The following is a 17,376-nucleotide window of genomic DNA, read 5'->3' as shown; positions in this document are numbered from 1 at the left end:
CACTGAGGCTCCGCCCCGTCTCCGCCCGCAGGAGCAGCCGCCGGGGCCCGCTCGCCGGCCGCCTCAGCCACAGCCGCCTGCTCCCGCCGGCCGGGCCTGCGCAGCCGCCGCCTCCTCCGCCGCCGCCCCCTTCCCCCTTACCACCACCCCCAGTGCCGGAGCCATGGCGGGCGCCGCGTCCCCCTGCGCCAATGGCTGCGGGCCCGGCGCGCCCTCGGACGCCGAGGTGCTGCACCTCTGCCGCAGCCTCGAGGTGGGCACCGTCATGACTTTGTTCTACTCCAAGAAGTCGCAGCGGCCGGAACGGAAGACCTTCCAGGTCAAGCTGGAGACGCGGCAGATCACGTGGAGCCGTGGCGCCGACAAGATCGAGGGGGCCAGTAAGTGCGCCCCCCCCCCTTCCCGGGGCCCGCTGCGCGCGGGGGCCGCGGGGGTCCGCGCCCGGCTCTTGCGCGCGCCGCGGCCCGCGGCTGGAGTGACTTGGATAAACTTTCGGGCCCTCCCCCACACCCTCCGGTCCCCGCCCCCGCCTCGGCCCGGGTGGTCACTGGGGGCGGGGGGCATCCGGGTCCTCAGTCACCTGACAGGACACCCCCTCCCCCAGCCCTGGGGTGGGGGGGGGAAGTGTTCCAAGCGCTTGGCCCAGAGGCCTAAAAATCCTAGTGGGTCTAAGATCGGCGGGGCAGGGGTCTGGTTCTTCCTAGCTCGGGAGTGGTGTTGGCCAAGGCGAGGGAAGCCAAGGCAGCGTCAGCCCACTCAGCCCCAGAACCTGGGGCCAGACCAGACGGTCACCGCCCACCACCTTTTTTCCCCCAAAGACAGTCTTGGTGAAACTTTCTGGGCCCCAGGCTGGGCTCCATTTGCAAAGGAACCTTTGGGTTCCCTAAGTAGAAGTTAGGCAGATGTTAGGGTAGGGTTGGTTTTGGATCAGAGCCAGCTCTACTCATCTCTCTTGGGGAGGGTGGAAGGTGGTCCTGTTTGGTTTGGAAAAGCCTGAGAGAAGGCAGTGGCTTTTTTCCCCTGTTGCTGCTTTTGTCCTGAAGCTGAATTTTAGAGGTCTGCGTGGGTGGGCAGTCACCCAAAGTCAGGGCAAGGACTCTTGGTAAAGGGGCCAGGCTCCTCTTGCCCTTGGAAGCACATTCTCAAGAGGTTGGCCCAGAAAGGCCAGCCTCAGTGCCTTGGAGTCAGGTACTTTTTTCAAGAGCGTGCAGCCAGTTTGGGGTCTAGCCCTTTGTGTACTGCGTCCTGTATTCCATGGCTGCAGAGAGCCGGGAGCGGCTACTTTTGGTTTCCTGCCTCTTTGCCTTCTCAGGACTGAGCTTGGCTGCTTTGGGGCAGGTCTCAGTTGGGAGGAGGGAGTTAGGGGATTTTGAAAAACCCCACAGGTCTTTCAGTGTTATTCCACTTAGCGCCATGCCTCTGCTGTGGCCGGATGGGCTCCCAGCTCTACCCTCCATTCCCCCGCCTCCAAGTGTGAGAGATAGTGCTGCTACCCTAGGTTGTAGGTTGCTTCCTGCAAGGACCCTCCCCCCCAGAGACTGGTATTAGAACCAGGTCCATGTGGAGGAGGGGGGTCAGGAAGTGACACCCCCACAGGAACGTCCTACAGACCTCCTTGGGTATGGTGTACACGTGTGTAGATGGGTGAGGAGATTGGGAGGAAGGAAAGTCTTGTGGTGAGGCAGCCATCCTCAGCTACAAGCTCCAGATCTGATGCAGCTGCTGAACTTAGAAATGGCAGCTGCCTTCCTCTGTGCCTCCATCAGCCCTGTCAGCCATCCAGAGAAAATTTTAGTGATTTGAGAGACTGGATTCCAAAGTAGAGGAAGGACAGATACTACAGGGAGCTGAGATAGACTCCAGGCACAGCCCCTTCCTTGCTTTTATGGTGCTCCCTCTGCTCTGCTGAATTGGTGGCACTGGCTGGAGGTTCCTCGATAGAGATTTCCTGGGTAACTAACACTTCAAACCATGTGTGTGACCAGCAGGGGTAAGTGCAGCACACTGGTTGAAGGCAAGGCTGGATTTGAAGCCTGTATATTCGTTGTGTTTTCCTTAGCCAATTGTTTATCTATTCTCAGCTTAGTTTTCTTATCTGTAAAACGGGAGTGGTAATATATCCACCTTATATGGTTGCTCTGGGGATTAAATAGGAAAATTGATGTAAAACATCTCACAGTGCTTGACACACTGTAAACGTTTAATAAGTGTGAGCTGGTTTTAATAATAACGATAGCATTAATAGACTGTGACTGTCCTCCTCAACCCTGGACTGGAAATGTTGAGGGAGGTGGAGCGTGGCTTTAGGAGAGGGTGAGAGTATAGGAAGGGAGGAGGATGGGGACCAAGTTCACATTTCACTTAGATCACTACCCGGAAAAAGGGAGGAAATGGTTTTGTTTTGCTTCAACTCTTCTCCTCACCCACCCACCTGTCGTATAGAACAGTACATGACAGAGTAAAACTTACGGAGTAAATCTATGGAGATTTGCACATCTGACTCCTGGGTGTGACTTTCTTATTTGTAAGATGGGGCCTGAACAGAAGGGAGGGGTGTGAAGAGGGAAGAATCCAGTCCATGGTGTCTCCGGTCTTTGGGGGCTGGTGGCAGGAATGCAGAGGACCCACGGCCCCAGCCCCCAAGGGTAGATAAGCTAGAGAAATACAGATTCAGTGATCTTATCAGCTTGGAGCATAGGCAAAGACTATAGAAGGAGTCTAGGCCCTTTGATTTTGGAGGCCCAGGTTGAAGAAGTCTGAGTAAAAATGCTAGTAGATGCTTGTGTAGAGTTCACACTTTGTAAATGGAGCCTCTTGCTGAAGCTGCCCCACTTCTGCCTATTCATGGGGGTACCTTGTTGGTGAGTTCTGATCCCTGCAGCCCCCTCTGCAGGCTTTGAGGAAGTTTGGGCTGCCAGCTGTGATCCCTGCCACCTGGCCTTTTCCTGCTGACTCTGCTAGGGTTCCGTATAGTGCTTGTTGCCTGGCCAAGGAGAGAGGCACTTCTCATACCCTCAGGGTGTCTGTGGACCTGAAGGAGGGATGCTGTGGTTCAGTGAAAATGCACACCTCTCATGCATCAGGCCTCATTCTGACCCAACTCCATGCTCTCTCACTTTGCCACTCGTGAAATGGGACCTGGCACTTGGTGGTTTCTAAGGTGATAGTTTGGCTAAAAAGAGGGGTGGGGAAGTGCTTTGGTGTCTGTTGTCATGGTGATGTGACAGGAACCAGGTTGATGTTTGGTTTTTTATGTTGCAGATACTGACATAAATGAATACAAAGCAATTATAGACTTCCTGCTGAGTGTTACAGAGACTTTTCATTATATTTTCTTGGCTAATCTTCACAAGGGTCCTGGGTATGTGTGTGTGTCTGGAGTCCTGTCCCATTTTATAGATGAGGAAATGGAAATATAGGGAGTGAATTGTGCCATGGAGTGATAGTCCTAGTTTGTGACAGCCTCACTTAGACCCAGCTCTCCAGTCATTGGCTGGCCAGCCATCCCAAGAGGACTCAGCCCCAGGGTTGTGCTGACAGTGGGCCTCAGGCTCCATGTCCCAGTGGTCTCTGTTGCTCCTCTAAGGACAGATTTTTGTGCCTAGACCTGCATTACAGACAGCCTCAGCCTCTCTAGGTTCTGGCTTCACATTTTTCCTTCTGGTGCCTTTCTGGGGTGAGCTGGTTCAGTCAAGGGTCATTGTGGGCACAATGGCCTGTGTGAAGATTCCATGGAGGGCTCTGAATGACAGCCATGCTCTTCTATGGAACTTTTGGAGCCTCAGGCTTTCGTCTTTGATTCTTGCCTACCCTTCTAGATGCTAGGCCCCTTAGATGGTAAATGAAAACAGGTCCTTGCTCTCAGGGAAACTAAAACAGACAATGATAATTCCTAGTGGTACCTTTGATGGGAGTTGGCCGGGGTAGGGAGGGAGGGGTCAGTATGGTGGCAGAAGAGAGTAAACCGCCCAGACTAGGCAGTGAGGCTCAGAGAGGGGGTGATATTGGGACCAGTTATCTTGGACTTGACCTCTGTGGCTGTCAGGCTGGCAGGGAGACAGACCACAAGGCCTGCTCTGATGGCTGGGCCCAAGGCACCTGAGGTGGGCAGGCTGGGTGTCATGGGGGTTTTCTTTGTGCTGGCTGATTGCTCCCAGTGAGAGATGGGCAAGAACACATGTCCGGATCTCCAGAGCTAGCCATCCCTGCCTGTGTGTTTCCTGTCTGACTGTAGTTTTTCCAGGGGAAGTCAGACCTCTTAGTGTTTCCTTCGCACCCCATGCTTGCCCTGACGTGTGGGTTTCCAGACCAGCTCTGCCAGGCCCCCTTTTTAGCTGGGGCTCTCTCTTTCCTGTGAACGTAGGAAAGGGCCTGCTTCACAGATGACTGGAGAAGCTGAGCATACCCAGCATTGGGCCCCCCCACTCCCGCAAGACCTTCAGCTGAGGAGAGCCCTAGGAGACGTGGTGGTGCGATAAGAGGAGGGGGAATGTTCTTGTGCACCTTGTAGAGTGTTTTGTACATGGCGCCCATGCTTCCCTAGGGGGACATCTTTGAGAAAAGGATAGTAATTGGTGACAAGATTTTAGGCAGAGACGAGTAAGGAATGGCCGTGAGCAGCCAATGGTAATTGAGCCACAGTAACTAGAGGTTTGTGGCTAGAATCAGTCAGATCTGACTTTAAGACTCTGTGTGTGTGTGTGTGTGTGTGTGTGTGTGTGTGTGTGTGTGTGTGTACACGTACGTACATATACGTACGTACATATATATGTACATACACAGATGCATAGGCTTGAGTCACTGGTTAGAGATCTTGGCCACTAACCTTGTTTTGTGTAGCCTCTTAGAATGAGGAGCATTTATTCAATAAATGTTTGAACACCTCCTCTTTGCCCGTGCTAGGCACTAAAGGTGAATAACACATGGACTGTGCCATTGAGGAACTCCCACACTCTTGGAAGAGACAGAACTGGGAACATGTAATTATAACCGTGTATCCTGTGTACCATAATAAAGGTCTATACCAAGAGCTCGGCTTAGTGAGCTGGGGTTGAGAGGAGAGAGCCAGGGAACGCTTCCCAGAGGAAGTGACCGGTGAGCTGGGCCTTGACTGATTGAAGAACTTGCCTGTGCCCACGCTGAGGCACTGGGGATCCATATGTGGGGGTCGGGTATGCATTTAGTGTGGTAGAGGTAAGGCTGGGGGTGGTGGGGAGCAGTTCCGGGACAGCCACAGGGTGCCATGCTCATAGGTTACGCTCCGTCTTATAGGCCTTGCCTGTCAGTAGAGGCTGAAGCAGGGCTGTCTTGCATTTTATCTGGGAGAAGTTGAGGGAAACCAGTGGAGCTGCTGCACTTTTCAGGAGAGAGCTGATGAGTGGGGGCAAGACTTCCTTGCTGAGGCAAGGCAAGGATACAGCAGTGGTGGACGGGAGGGGGTCTGGAGGGATGAGCTAGTGGAGCATAGTAGTTTATAATTTAGCATTTGGGTTCTGAACTCACACTACTTAGGTTGTGTAACTAACTTGCTCTGTGACTTTGAGCTTGTGACTTTCTCTCTGGGGTCCTTGTCTACACAAGAGGGTTATAGGAATAAGCTGCACTTGTCTCGTAAGGATATTGTGAACATTTGAGGAGAGTCTTCATAAAGTGTTTCACATGGAGTGTGGCACAGTGGGCGTTCTGACAAGGAGGAAGATGAGGATTAAGTTCCCCAGGAGGACCCAGTAGTGGAAGACAGCTAATGTACCTATTGTATTGAGGGTGTGGTGCCTGGCCACCAACCCCTTTGGTTTGGAGATCAGGGGGCCTACCCATTTTCTCTCTCCAAGCTCTCAGCAGCCCTGATGTTGTTAGGGCTCTTTCCTGCTGCCAACTTTTACAAGGTGACAGGGTAGTTGGCTGAAAGCAGCTGCCTTGGTATCATATTGGCCTATTTCTGTGTGCCTTGTCCAGAGAAATACTATCTGAGCACATTGATTGGAGACCCGTGTTTTCTGGAAGTGCTTTAATGCTACCACCTGAATATAATAGGGCCTGTCTCTGCCTCTGCTGTCACTGTTCTTGTCAGTCTTTGTTAAGTCATGGCCTCTCTTCCCATTTTGTGCTTTTTCCTCTTATATGGCTTCAAAGAGGTCAGAGATGAATAAGTCAGAGGGAGGAAGTGAGGCCTAATGTCACAAAGGTCTGATATTAGGGGATAGGAGACTTTTTGCCCCCTCTCTATTTCCTTAGAACTGGAGAAGTCAGTGGCAACTTTGAGGAGAGTCCTGGGAGAAATGGGGGTGACAAAGGAAGAAGGGAATGTGCTGGTGCTCCGTGTAGAGTGCTCTGTTCAGAGAAGCATGGTGCCTGTGCTTCCCTAGAGGGAACTCTTTGAGAACAATAAGGGAACAGATGACAAGACTCTAGGCAGAGCCAAGGGTGTTGAGTGGCCTTGAGCAGCCATTGGTAATTGGGCTCCATATGACTGAAGATTTGTGGCTCAAGTCAGATTTGGGTTCGAGTCTCAGCTCTTCCTGTGACCTTGGGTAAGTTACTTTAACCTATCTGAAACTGATTTTCAGCTGTAAAAGTCACTTCCTCATAGAGCTGTATATTAGCAATAGTCAAATAAAGTTGCATATGAGAGTAAGAGATTTTATGTGAAAGTGCTCTGCATAGCATTTGGCACTTGTGGGCACTTAATAAGTATTTGTTTAGTATGCTTTCGCCTTAGCTAACTACAGAGCTCAAGTTCTTTCCACCACTAAGCATGGCCACTGGTGGCTGTTCTGAAAGCCTGGGCTACAGATCTGTTTCCTGCTTGTTTTCTTTGTTCCTTTTCTGAGTTTGTGCATGGAGGACTGGAGAATGAGGAAAATTGGGTATTTGAATAGTGCAGTGAGTTTATGGAGCATTTTCTTATCTGTGGTATTGTTTATGTGCCGCCACAGCTCATGTATCAATGGAGGGCAAGAATGGTTAGCCCTCTCTCATAGATGAGAAACCAGGGCCGCCAGGGTAAGGTGCAGCAAGTTCGTGGCAGTGCCGGGACCAGAGTGTAGGATCTCTGATTTCCACTACAGTATTCAGTTTATTTTTCCACTCTTGAGAAAATGACAAAAAGATAGACTATTCTGGAGGACCAACGTGTTTTTTAATGTGGACAGAGTGATCTGATCCACTCTGCCCTCTGGCCAGATGTGCTGTTGGACCAGCCCAGGCTTCTGGCCGAGGACAAACTGGACGTAGACCCTCCATCTAGATCATCTGCCACCTTCATCTTGCCATGGCACCTCCAGCAGACGCTTTCCCACACTCTTGGCTGGGGGTGAATATAGCAGGTGATGTGAGGTGGGGGGCCAAAAAAGCCCTGCTCTGACTTGCTGTTACTGGCTCACGATGATGACTGCACCTCAGCCTCTGCAGGGAAATGAGGACCTGGGGCTCTGTGCTTGAGGTACTCTGAGAAGGGCCTCTCCTTGATGACAAGCTCAAATGCAAAGATTCATCCAGGTGTTCCTTCATTTGCCTGCCTAGCTGGTGTGTGTTAGGCCTGCTAACCTAGACGTGAGAACTGCAAACTCTGCCTTGTTCCCAGTGGTAGTAGGTCTCTAGGCCAGTGTGTTTTATCACTATAGCTACTCTGTCCTTAAAACAACAATAAAAAACCCCCAAACCCCAGCTTTCCTGGGCTCTTGTGACACACTGAACAAGCAAGGCAGCACCGTGCTTCCCTGGCTTTGGGCTCTGGCATTTGCTGACATGCCAAGCACCATGGGGTCCAGTAATAAATGTAAAGTTCGAGGTAGGTACAGCCAGAAAGACAGAAAAAATAATTGCAGGACCTGGGGAGTGCTGTGGAGGAAAGAAACCAGAGGCTGTTCTGTCAGTCAGGAGAGGTGAGAGTGTGTTCTGATAATGAGTAACCCCAGATCTCAGTTGCAGACAACAAGTGAGGCTCATTTTTCACTTCTACTATATGTGTGTGACCATGACAAGCCACTCCACTGGTTCTCAGAGAATGGCCTCAGTGGCTCTGGGTCAGCCTCCTGGTGCAGGGCCCGAACGCTGGGCAAACCAGGCTGGAGAGGGCTTCGGAGACCAGAGGCTGGGGAAGAATTCATTTCTGTGTCTTGGCATGGGCAGTGGTGCAGGTGTCTCTGCTGTTGGGGCAAATAGACTGCTGCCCGTGTGGCCGTGCTCTCTGTAGTAAGGTGCCTTTGTGTTCAGAGTTGAGGTACCATAGCTGTGCCACTGCCTCATTGTTATCTCCCTGCCGTGCCCTCCTTGAGCTGCCCCTGAACCTATGATGTTGTGGCCATAGCTTCCTGCTGTTTTCCCGGAGGTAGGGCCTCTCATTGCCTCCTCACCGATGCTCCTAGAGTCCTTTTGCTGGATATGCTGGCACCTCCACAGGGAGCCTTCAGGAGAGGGAGAGGAGGAGGAGAGGTAAAGAAGTGTGGGAAATGGGTCTTCCTTGAATACTCTGGGGTTGGGGGAAGAGGCAGTGAGAACATGGAGTTGGTTGCTTTGGAGGGGGCTGGGGTCCCAGGAGATGGGACTCTAAGAGTCTCTGCTTACCATTTTCACTTAGCTCTTAACATTCCCCCCCACCCCCCTTGTAACACTAGTTCCTTTCGAGGTGGTGCTTGGCTAGCCTTTAAGAGGCTGCAGTGGCTGTGTGCCCAGGCACAAGTACTAGCTCTCTCCCCCACTCATCACCTCCTAGGAACTGGGCCCATCCTGGGGGAAGCAGGGAGGGCTCCTTTTTATAGCCACATGTAGGCTTTGTGTATAGGCTCTGCTGCTTCCTTCCGGGCCCTTCCCGGTGTTGGCGGGTGGCCCTGGCTTCAGTAAGACTCAGGATGCAGAATAAATGGGTGGGGCTTTCTTCTGCAGAAGACTGGCATCTCCTTTGCTGAGCCCATGCCTGGCACAGAGGACTCTGGGGGTAGCAAGCAAGTAAAGGAGGTGACTTGGTCCTTGATCCTGGGACGCTTGCAATCTAGAACATGGAGAAAACCGTGAAAGCCCAGAGCCAGCAAGAGGCAATTTGTACCTAAGGCATTATAGGCTGAACCCAAGGGTCCAGACACAGTCAGCTTCCTCTGTAGCAGCCCATCTTGCCCTGGTGGAGTCCCTCCTCCTGCTGGCTGGCATGCCAGCATTGGTTAGAGAATCTGTACAAAGGCTATGCGGTGCCTGGGAGCAAGGCGTGGGCACGGTGAAGAGTGGGCGGTCTGACGGAAGCTCCAAGCCCTGGCAGTGAACACTGACCAGACTGGTGAGGGGCCGGGCCACAGCAAGTTTGACCACTTGTTTGTGTGAGATCTAATTCTAACTCAGTAGGGGTGGGCCGTTCACTTTGGGGTTGGCTTCCTGTTTTCTTGGACACCTGGGGATATGGCTGAGCTGAGGGAAGTGGTTGTTTAAGGGATGGCCCCAGGTCACAGTGTCCTTGGCTTGGCCTTGTCTGTGGGGGGAGTAGGGCATTGACCACACTGGGCCTTTGGCTGTGAAGGTGTGGGTGTGTGGTGGGTAAATTCTAACCCCACAGAATTGAGTGACTTTAGCCTCAGGCCCAAGAGTGTGTGTCTGAGTTCATGGAGTGACTAACCCTGGGAAGGAGAAGAGGAGCTGGCCACAGGTTCCAAAGGCTTTTCAGCCTGCTTGGGGGCAGGAGTTCAGCAGTGGGGGTTGGCAGTGGTGGGGCGCGGGGGTGATAGATTCTCTGAGGCTCTGCAGACCACTTCCCCCAATTCCAGCTAATTTTCCTCCACTTGTTGGGAGGCAACTTTCCTCTTCCTACCCTAGTCACTTCCTCTACCCAAAGAAGTAGCAATTGAGTATAATGTGCCTGTTGGCCTTTCTTGGAAGCTCTCAGCATATCCACTGAGGAGGTTAGAAAGGGTAACATATGTCACTTTGTCCAGGATTTTACTCAGGGCCCCTTGAGACCAGCAGTGAAATACAGAGAGTATCCCCTCCAGTGACCAGAGAATGCCTGGTGCCTGAACCATTTCCACAAGGATGTCCTAGTCCCTGGCCTGAGAACTGGCCCACAGTGGGAGGATGAGACTCTGCAGGCTGGGGTGGGAGGCAGCGAGGAGCCTTTAGGGGAGGTGAGGCCAGAAGCCGTCTTAAGTGGGTAGAACTAGGAAATTAAAATCAGGAGGGGGAGGTCCCAAGGTAGCCATTCCTGTTGACCAGCCCCTAGCTGGGCTTCCTGGGGAGGCAGTGAGTTCCCGTCACCTTGGAGTAAGGTCAGAGGCTAGAAAATGCCTCAAGGCCTTGCCTGCCCAGGAAGTAAAAGGAGGACAAGAAGAGTGCCTTGGCTTGGTCTGGCATGGCCCAGAGGGAGTGTGGCCAGACGCTGAAGAGAGGCTGGCTCAAACAGGAGAGTCTAGTGGGGTGCTCAGAAGAGGGTGTCTGGGCGAGCAGGCCTTGCCTTCATGACTTCTTTCATTACTTAGTACATTTCCAACCTCCTGGTCAAGGTTGACTCTGCTGAGGGTTTAAGGGCTAGCCCCCTACCTCCCTTCCACCCCGCTTCCCCCAAGAAGGAATAGGGCTTGTGTGGTAACACGGAAAGCAAAGAGGCGGGGAGCCAGGGCTGGCATGGAGCTTCACAAGGAGCTCCGCAGAGGAGGCCACTGCTGTCCCCCTACCATCTGCCCTCCCACCTCAGCCCCTGTGGTTTGGATCCCCAGTCCGAGGCCCCTGTTGTTTCCTTGGGGGAGGGAGGCCTAGATTTTTTTGTCTTCCAAGGCATTCCATTTCCTGCTAGGCCCTGGGGACTAAAAGTTGACAGGCACAATCCATGCCCTCACGGAGCTCACACTCCATTGGAGGAGACAAAACACGCATAGGATTCCTACTCATCTAGGTGCTTGGTAAACATTGTTGTGATAATAAATAAAGCTAGTAGGGCTTGTCCAAGGATTAGGTTGCAGGTGTTGAGAGAAAAGGAAGTGCTAAGAATGGTTCCAATGTTTCTAGTTCTTGTATCTGTTGGGAGGTGATGCTGTTAGCTGACCCATGAGGTGTGACAGGAGGCCTGGGTTTTGGTGAGAGAAATGTTGAAGAGTGTTTTTGGGCTTGAGGGGTTTACTTTGAGTTGTTTTTGAGGTGAGCACGTGGAAATGGCAAGTAGTAGTTGGACCGAAGGGTCTGAAGCTTAGAGGTGAGGACCGTGGTGTCTGTAAGAGGAGGAACTGAAATCTGCGCATCAATAACTGGGAAAAGGTAGAACATTGGGAGAGGAGAGGACCTTGGCCTCAGCCTTGAGAAAAGCCAGTGTTTAATGCGGATAGGCCTGAAGAAGAAGGGGGAGACTCAGGAGAAGTTATGAAGGAGAAGCCAGGGGCAGAGCTCCAAGCAGGAGGCAGGCTGTGGTCAACCTTGTTGACTGCTCTGAGGGTCAGGAAAGAGGACGATGGGAAAGTGACTTAAACTCAGTGCTCTGGTTCTCCTGGTGGCCTGAATATACTAGGGGGAACAGTTCATTGGACTTTTGAGGTGCTGGACAAGTTATGGGACCTGGCCCTGCTGGGCCCTCAGCTTCTTCTGTAGCTGGGGCCTGGCAGACACAAGACCTCTAGAAAAAAACTGGGACAGCATCAGCCTGTGGTGGTGGCACAGGTCAGAGTTTACAGGACCTCTGCTTGGGGGGTTGACCCATTGGCTGCCTGGGGAGTTATTTAGGTCTGGATAGGAAAGTTGGAGCAAGCCCTTGTCCATAGTGCAGCTTTCCCCTGTTGTGGCATTGAAGGCCAGTGTAGGCCTGCTGTCCCTTACCCTCTTCCATGAAACTGAATGCCCACTCCCACCTCCAACATCCGAACTGCTTCATTGATGCCTTGGCTTCCATGATCCCCTCTGCCTGACACAGACAGATCAGCCCTTCAGACCTGCCTTCTACAGAGCAGTCTGAGAAGTCCCTGAGAGCCCTGCTCACTTTCTCTGTGCTGTCAACACCACAGACATCTCCCTGTTGTTCCATCTTTGCACGACCTTACAGTTATCTGCTTCCACATCTGTTTCCGCCATCAGCCAGGGGCTTTTCTGAAGGGCAGGAACTCAAGTGCCTTATTGATCTTTGTTTACCCAGGACTCAACCCAGGCCCTGATACTGAGTAGATAGGTGTCTAATACTTGTTTGATTAGATGATGGAATGAATGAATAAGCATAATAGGCAACTGCTCAGCTCTCTCCCAGCTTTGAGTTCTCTGGGTGGGGCCTCCTTTCCTTTCCTTCCTTTGTGGCCTAGGCATGGTGTTCCCATCTCTGACATCGATGGGATTAGTCTAGCATTATAGGCAAGAGGCTGCCTGTCTGGGTGGTGTGAAAGCTATGGGCCATGCAGAGGGTCCTAGTTCTGCCATGAACCACCATGTGACCAGCATAAGACCCTTTGGAACCTCCATTTTCTCATTGCTCCAAAGAGGAGATTCATCTAGAATCTAGACTTTGGATGATTCATGTGCTGGCAAGGATCCTTTACAGCTGTAACCTGAAGCAGTTAGTACATATGGGTTCAAGGTCCCATGTAGGAGGACCCTGCAGACCTCCATCCAGCTGTCTGAATGGCCTTTTCCTGTTTATCAAGGTGGGAGAGGGCCCAGACACCGAGTCAGACCTGGCTGCCCTTCTCAGTCAGGTGTTTGGGGAGGAGTGACTGATGAAACCCCAGCCAGAAGCAGAGGCTAAACTCTGCCCTGGTACATCCTGGACTCCCAGATTCAACCAGGGTTTCCTTGTGTACACCCTGGGAAGGGGCTGTGGCCTCTTTCCCCTGCTACTCTGGTTTGAAAGCAGCTGCTTCACAGGAATGGGAAGAGATAAGCCCCATCCTCACCTTTTCTTTGTTGAGTGACCCTGTGGCCCCAAGTTTCCGAGCCTCAAACCTTGTCTGTAAAATGGAGGTAGATAGCTACCACCCCCCCCCCCCACCGCCGTCCCCACTTTTGACTTCCTCTCTGGTGGGAGCTGGGAGCTGCTTCTGACTGTTTCTGTTGGAAAGTAAGAGGGGGAAGGTCACAGTCTCAGAACAGAGGGGATTGGGGGATCTGAGGGGAACTCTCCTTCCAGAGGCCTTGAGCAGCGTGGTGACTGCTGGCCCATTCCATGCCCCCTGCTTCCAGCTTTGTCAGGTGTTTTTCCCACCTGTGCCTAGGTTCTGTCCTTGCCTCCCTTCCAGGCACCTCCATCCTTCCCCTTCGGAGGTCTGCAGGCTGTGAAAGCTGTATCTTCTAGTTACAGCTGCCTGGGGGCAGAGTGTCTTTGTCTCTGGCTCCCTCTGAAGGGGGCTCTGGACTGCAGTGCCTGCCCTATCCTTGGGGCGCTGCACGGGAACTTGTGTAGGGGTGACAGAAGTAGGGGGCCAGGAAGTGGGCACAGAGCAGTTGCTTCCCCTCGTGGCTTCCTTCCTCCATCTCGGCATCCTCTGAAAGAGAAGGATCCGTTCCATTTGTGTTTCCATTTGTGTTCCCTCTCCCTGCATGTGTAGTTTCTTTAGAGGGTAATGAAAGAGGGGGTGGGGTGGGGGCAACTGAGAATGGCCCATTTGTGTACCCCAGGCTGTACTTGGAAGGGCTAATGATGGAAGAGCATTTTGGGGGGAAGATTTTTTTTTAAAGATTTTATTTTTAAGTAATCTCTACAGTCAGTGCAGTGCTAAAACTTATGACCCTGAGGTCAAGAGTCACATGTTGTACTGAATGAACCAGGTGCCCCACTGGGGGAGATTGTCCATCTCTCTGGACTTGCTCTTCTGAATCTCCTGGTGGCCTTGGCTTAGAGCCAAGGAGGGCAGAGAGCTGAGGGAGCCCTGCTTTTTCTGTTCCTCAGAGCTCCACTAGCTTCCTGTGGTTCCCATCAGCTGCAGCAATCTTTGTGTAGGGACTTCCCAGTATTTCCAGATAGCACTGGCCCCCAGGGGCCATGTCTCCCCCCTCCTTCCCAACTGTGACCACTCCTTCTTTCTTCTATCCCCGTAGTAAACCTCACCAACTTCTGTATTTGCATATTGGTTGTAGCTCCTCTGCCTTTGTTGCCCCACTGCACCACCTCTTCCAGGAAGCCATCCCTGATACCATCTTTGAGCATCTTTGGTCTTTGCTGCCTTTGTTAGATAACGAGCTTTGGAGTCTAACTCATGTGTTAATTCTTGCTCCTTAGCACTCTGTAAACATTTTGAGTCCTCCTAGGACCTAGGTTTTGGGAATGGAAAGAGCCAAATGTAGTATCTTCTTTGGGGAGCTAGCTCGCAGCCAGTGACCTAGGTACCTGGAAGCACTAGACAGTGTGACAAGAGTGGCAGAGCACTGGGTATGCCACTGGATTGGGCCTGATGGAGAGAAGGTGGGCCTGGCATGTGCAGAGGCTTGGAGGGAGGATTGTGGGCTGAGAGCTGATGGGCTGGGGTCCTTGCAGTTTGCTGCTTTGATTGGACCTGGCCCGTTTGGAGGAGGGTTGGACTTTCCCCAGCTTCCCCCAGCGCCCTCTGCAGGCTAGGCACACAGGCCTGGAGGAGATCTGGAAGTCCACATACCATGGGTGGGAGTAATGAAAACCCCCAGACCTGACCAGATAACATTCACTTACCTCTTTCAAGCTCTCTGGATTTGGAAAAACAAACAAACAAAACGTTCATACTTACCATGAGTTGTAATTCTTATAAATTGCAAAATGTGTGTGTGTATATTTCTGTATGAATAATTTCTGCAGTTTCATCAATTAGCTTGCCTTGTAAAAGGAAAAATATTTCACTGAAAGCATGTTTCATATCCAGAAATTTGTGACATGGGCCACTTCCTTCTGTTTTTTTTTTTTTTGTTGTGCTGGTGGTGGTGTTCTTGGCCATATGTTCATCATTTGGGGGGTTTAATTTTCAGTATGTCCTTCTGTCTCTTTCTGGTGAGATCACTTTGGTGTCTCTTATTGACATCTCATAGTAGCCCAATGAAGAAGGGGCCAGTAGTGGTGATCCCAATTTGCAGGTGAGAAAAATGAGGCCCAGAGGTGGGGCTGTGCCTCCTGCCTGCCTTTCCAGTGTTTGGTGTTCATGATCCTTCTCTGTACATCCTCCTTGCCCGATGGGTGGTTAATTGACCAGTAGGTTTGGAGGACCTCTATCTTTGTAGGGCTGTTTGGAAAGTGGCTTCACTGGGGGCAGGGGACGTTAGGATACTGGTTCTTGACCAAGAATCTTGGGTCTAATTTAGAATCTTGGATTTGATGCTGGGCTCCCTTCTCCCTGTCCCAGGGCCTACCATGGGTAGAATGAAATCTGCTATGGATCAGGATTGGCTGGTTCTCCTGAGCCATATTCATTAAGATACCCTGATAAAGGTTTGGTGCCTCCCCCCCGCCCTTCCCCCTCCCCGCCATACCCTTTCTCTTCTCTATTGTTCCTGTACTGGGCAAGAGGAGGGCTGGTGGGGCACTTGTGGCTCCACCTGATGTCTGGGAGGGGTTGGGGAGCAGGATTCTAAGACCGGAAGCAGCTCTTCCCTCAGAAGAGCCTAGCATAGACAGGTCCTCTATGGTCATTGTCTTCAACCCCTTCTCAGGCTGCAAACTGGCTGCCTGTCATTTAGCTTGTCCCCTTCATGGCACCCTCTCCTCTCCTCATGCAGTAGATTGGGTGCTGTCCCAGAGTTAGGGACCTACTTTCCCACAAAGGCGAGTTCTAAGCTGGCCCTGAGACCAGCAACAGTACTCTTTGTTGTTTGTCTAGCTACCCACCTCTCAAAGTGCATGGGATCAGTTCTGGGGCTCAGATGAGGAAACTGAGGCTCTTAAAGGGAAAGTGACTGCCATTACTGGTATGTCCAGAAGGCAGTTGCTCTTCAAGCCTGCCTGACCCAGCCATTCAGCATTGAGTAACTGCTGGTCTTTAGTCTCTGTGGCAAGGAGTCTGTCCCTGGGCCAAAAGAGGAGAGAAGGACGGGGGTTTCCTTGTCTGGTCATGCAAGCTTTGGTTTTGCAGATTCAGTCTTGTGGCATTCTGCCTCAATGCTTAGAGCTGGCCCCTGCCACCAGGCAACGAGCCTGTTTCCTTCTGCATAAAAATCAATCCAAGGTTGGGGTGGTCAAGGCAGGTCAAGGTTGAGTCTCCTCTGTGAATATCTTTATGTCATAGTCTGTTTGCATGTGATGGTCAATTGGCTGTCCTAACAAAAACCTTCATTTTATCCATGGTCTGCCAGAGAGGAGAGCAGACTGAAGCCCAGCTATATGCTTGGAAACAGGATTTGAAAATTGATCTTTGTGATTTCAGATCTGTTTGTCTCCCGTTCTGATGCCACACCATAGGGTACATATGCCTCAGACTCTTGATGAGTGTGCAGGTGGGGTGCTGTGGCTGCTGTGGCTGCAGGGACTGCAGGCTCAAGAAGCAGCTGCTGGCTTAGAGCATGTCTGCGTGCACTGATCTGAACTTTGGTCCCAGGAGCCCCACTCCTCCATGGTGCCCCATCCCCGTGAACTCCTTTTTTGAGCTAGGGAAATGGCTGCTTGTATTCTTTTCCTTTGGCCGAGGCAGCTGCGGCCTAGCTTTACCTCTCCTAGGTCTGGGTTCACTCCCAGCAAAGCCCTCGCAGATGGCTGCATTGGTTTCCCCTGCTGCTGGCCCCTTGGACTCCATGTTAACACATTAGGCACGTAGGCAGGCAGGGGTCAAAGCTCCTTCAGACTCACTGGGATCATTGGTTCCTGGCAAAGCCCTTACTGCAACACTGTGAGGTAAGAAGAATTGCCAGTTTACTAATGGGGAAACCAAGGCCGAAAGAGTGAGGGCCTGCCCAGGGCTGCAATTTTAAGACCTGTGTGGTTCTCCTCTGCTAGGTGTGGGCAAGCCTTCAGGAAGGGGATGGTCAGGGCAGGCTTTCCTGAGGGAGTGGGAGGAGGCAGATTGCCAGAGGACCCCCAGGCTTCTGCCCGGAGTTCCAGGCAGCCTGGCCATCAGAAGGTCCTCAGCCCGCAGAGCTGGCATGTGATGCCAGTCCCTGGCCCAGGTGCAGGTTACCCCAAAGCCTCTCTCGAGAAGGGTTAGTCTCTATATCTTCGTGAGGATGTGTGGGTGATTAAATGCCCGGGATAGTTTTATCTTGTTACTGTCCACCACAGCCATGCTTGGAGTGGTGATACTCATGCGATTCCTAAAGCATGGGCCTCAGGAACCTGGTCCTCCAGCACACCATGCCTCCGGACAGGCTGAGCTTGGCCACATTGTGCTGATGGAACCCCAGGCCCTCTCAGGTTGGAGTGAGCTGGAAGATGGGCCTTTGTCATTGGTGAAAGCCCTACACTCTCTTGTGCCACACAGCAGCAGGCTGGCCTGGCCACAGTCCCCCTGGTTGTGAGATCCTGCCCCCATCCTGTCTCAC

General features: G+C 52.2%; 1 protein-coding gene across 3 annotated transcripts in view; it reads left to right on the top strand.

Moving 5' to 3' along the window:
• Nucleotides 1-68: 68 nt before the first annotated feature.
• The window catches only part of PLCG1 (phospholipase C gamma 1), a 36,645-nt gene continuing 19,337 nt past the window's right edge, over nucleotides 69-17,376 (top strand). The window contains exons 1-2 of one of the 3 annotated variants that reach the window (XM_040447055.1): nucleotides 268-380; nucleotides 16,269-16,304. Coding sequence is in view for 2 of the 3 variants with exons in the window: in XM_040447053.1 (XP_040302987.1) it covers nucleotides 164-380 (217 nt within the window). In the remaining variant the exon portion in view is untranslated. Of the gene's footprint in view, nucleotides 381-16,268; nucleotides 16,305-17,376 lie in introns of all 3 variants that reach the window. The other 2 variants (XM_040447053.1, XM_040447054.1) reach the window with 2 other exon arrangements.

This window comes from Herpailurus yagouaroundi, unplaced genomic scaffold (assembly GCF_014898765.1).
Source record: "Herpailurus yagouaroundi ecotype Mexico unplaced genomic scaffold, PumYag 196, whole genome shotgun sequence".
Lineage (NCBI taxonomy): Eukaryota > Metazoa > Chordata > Mammalia > Carnivora > Felidae > Herpailurus > Herpailurus yagouaroundi.
This window is presented reverse-complemented; position numbering and strand designations above follow the sequence as displayed.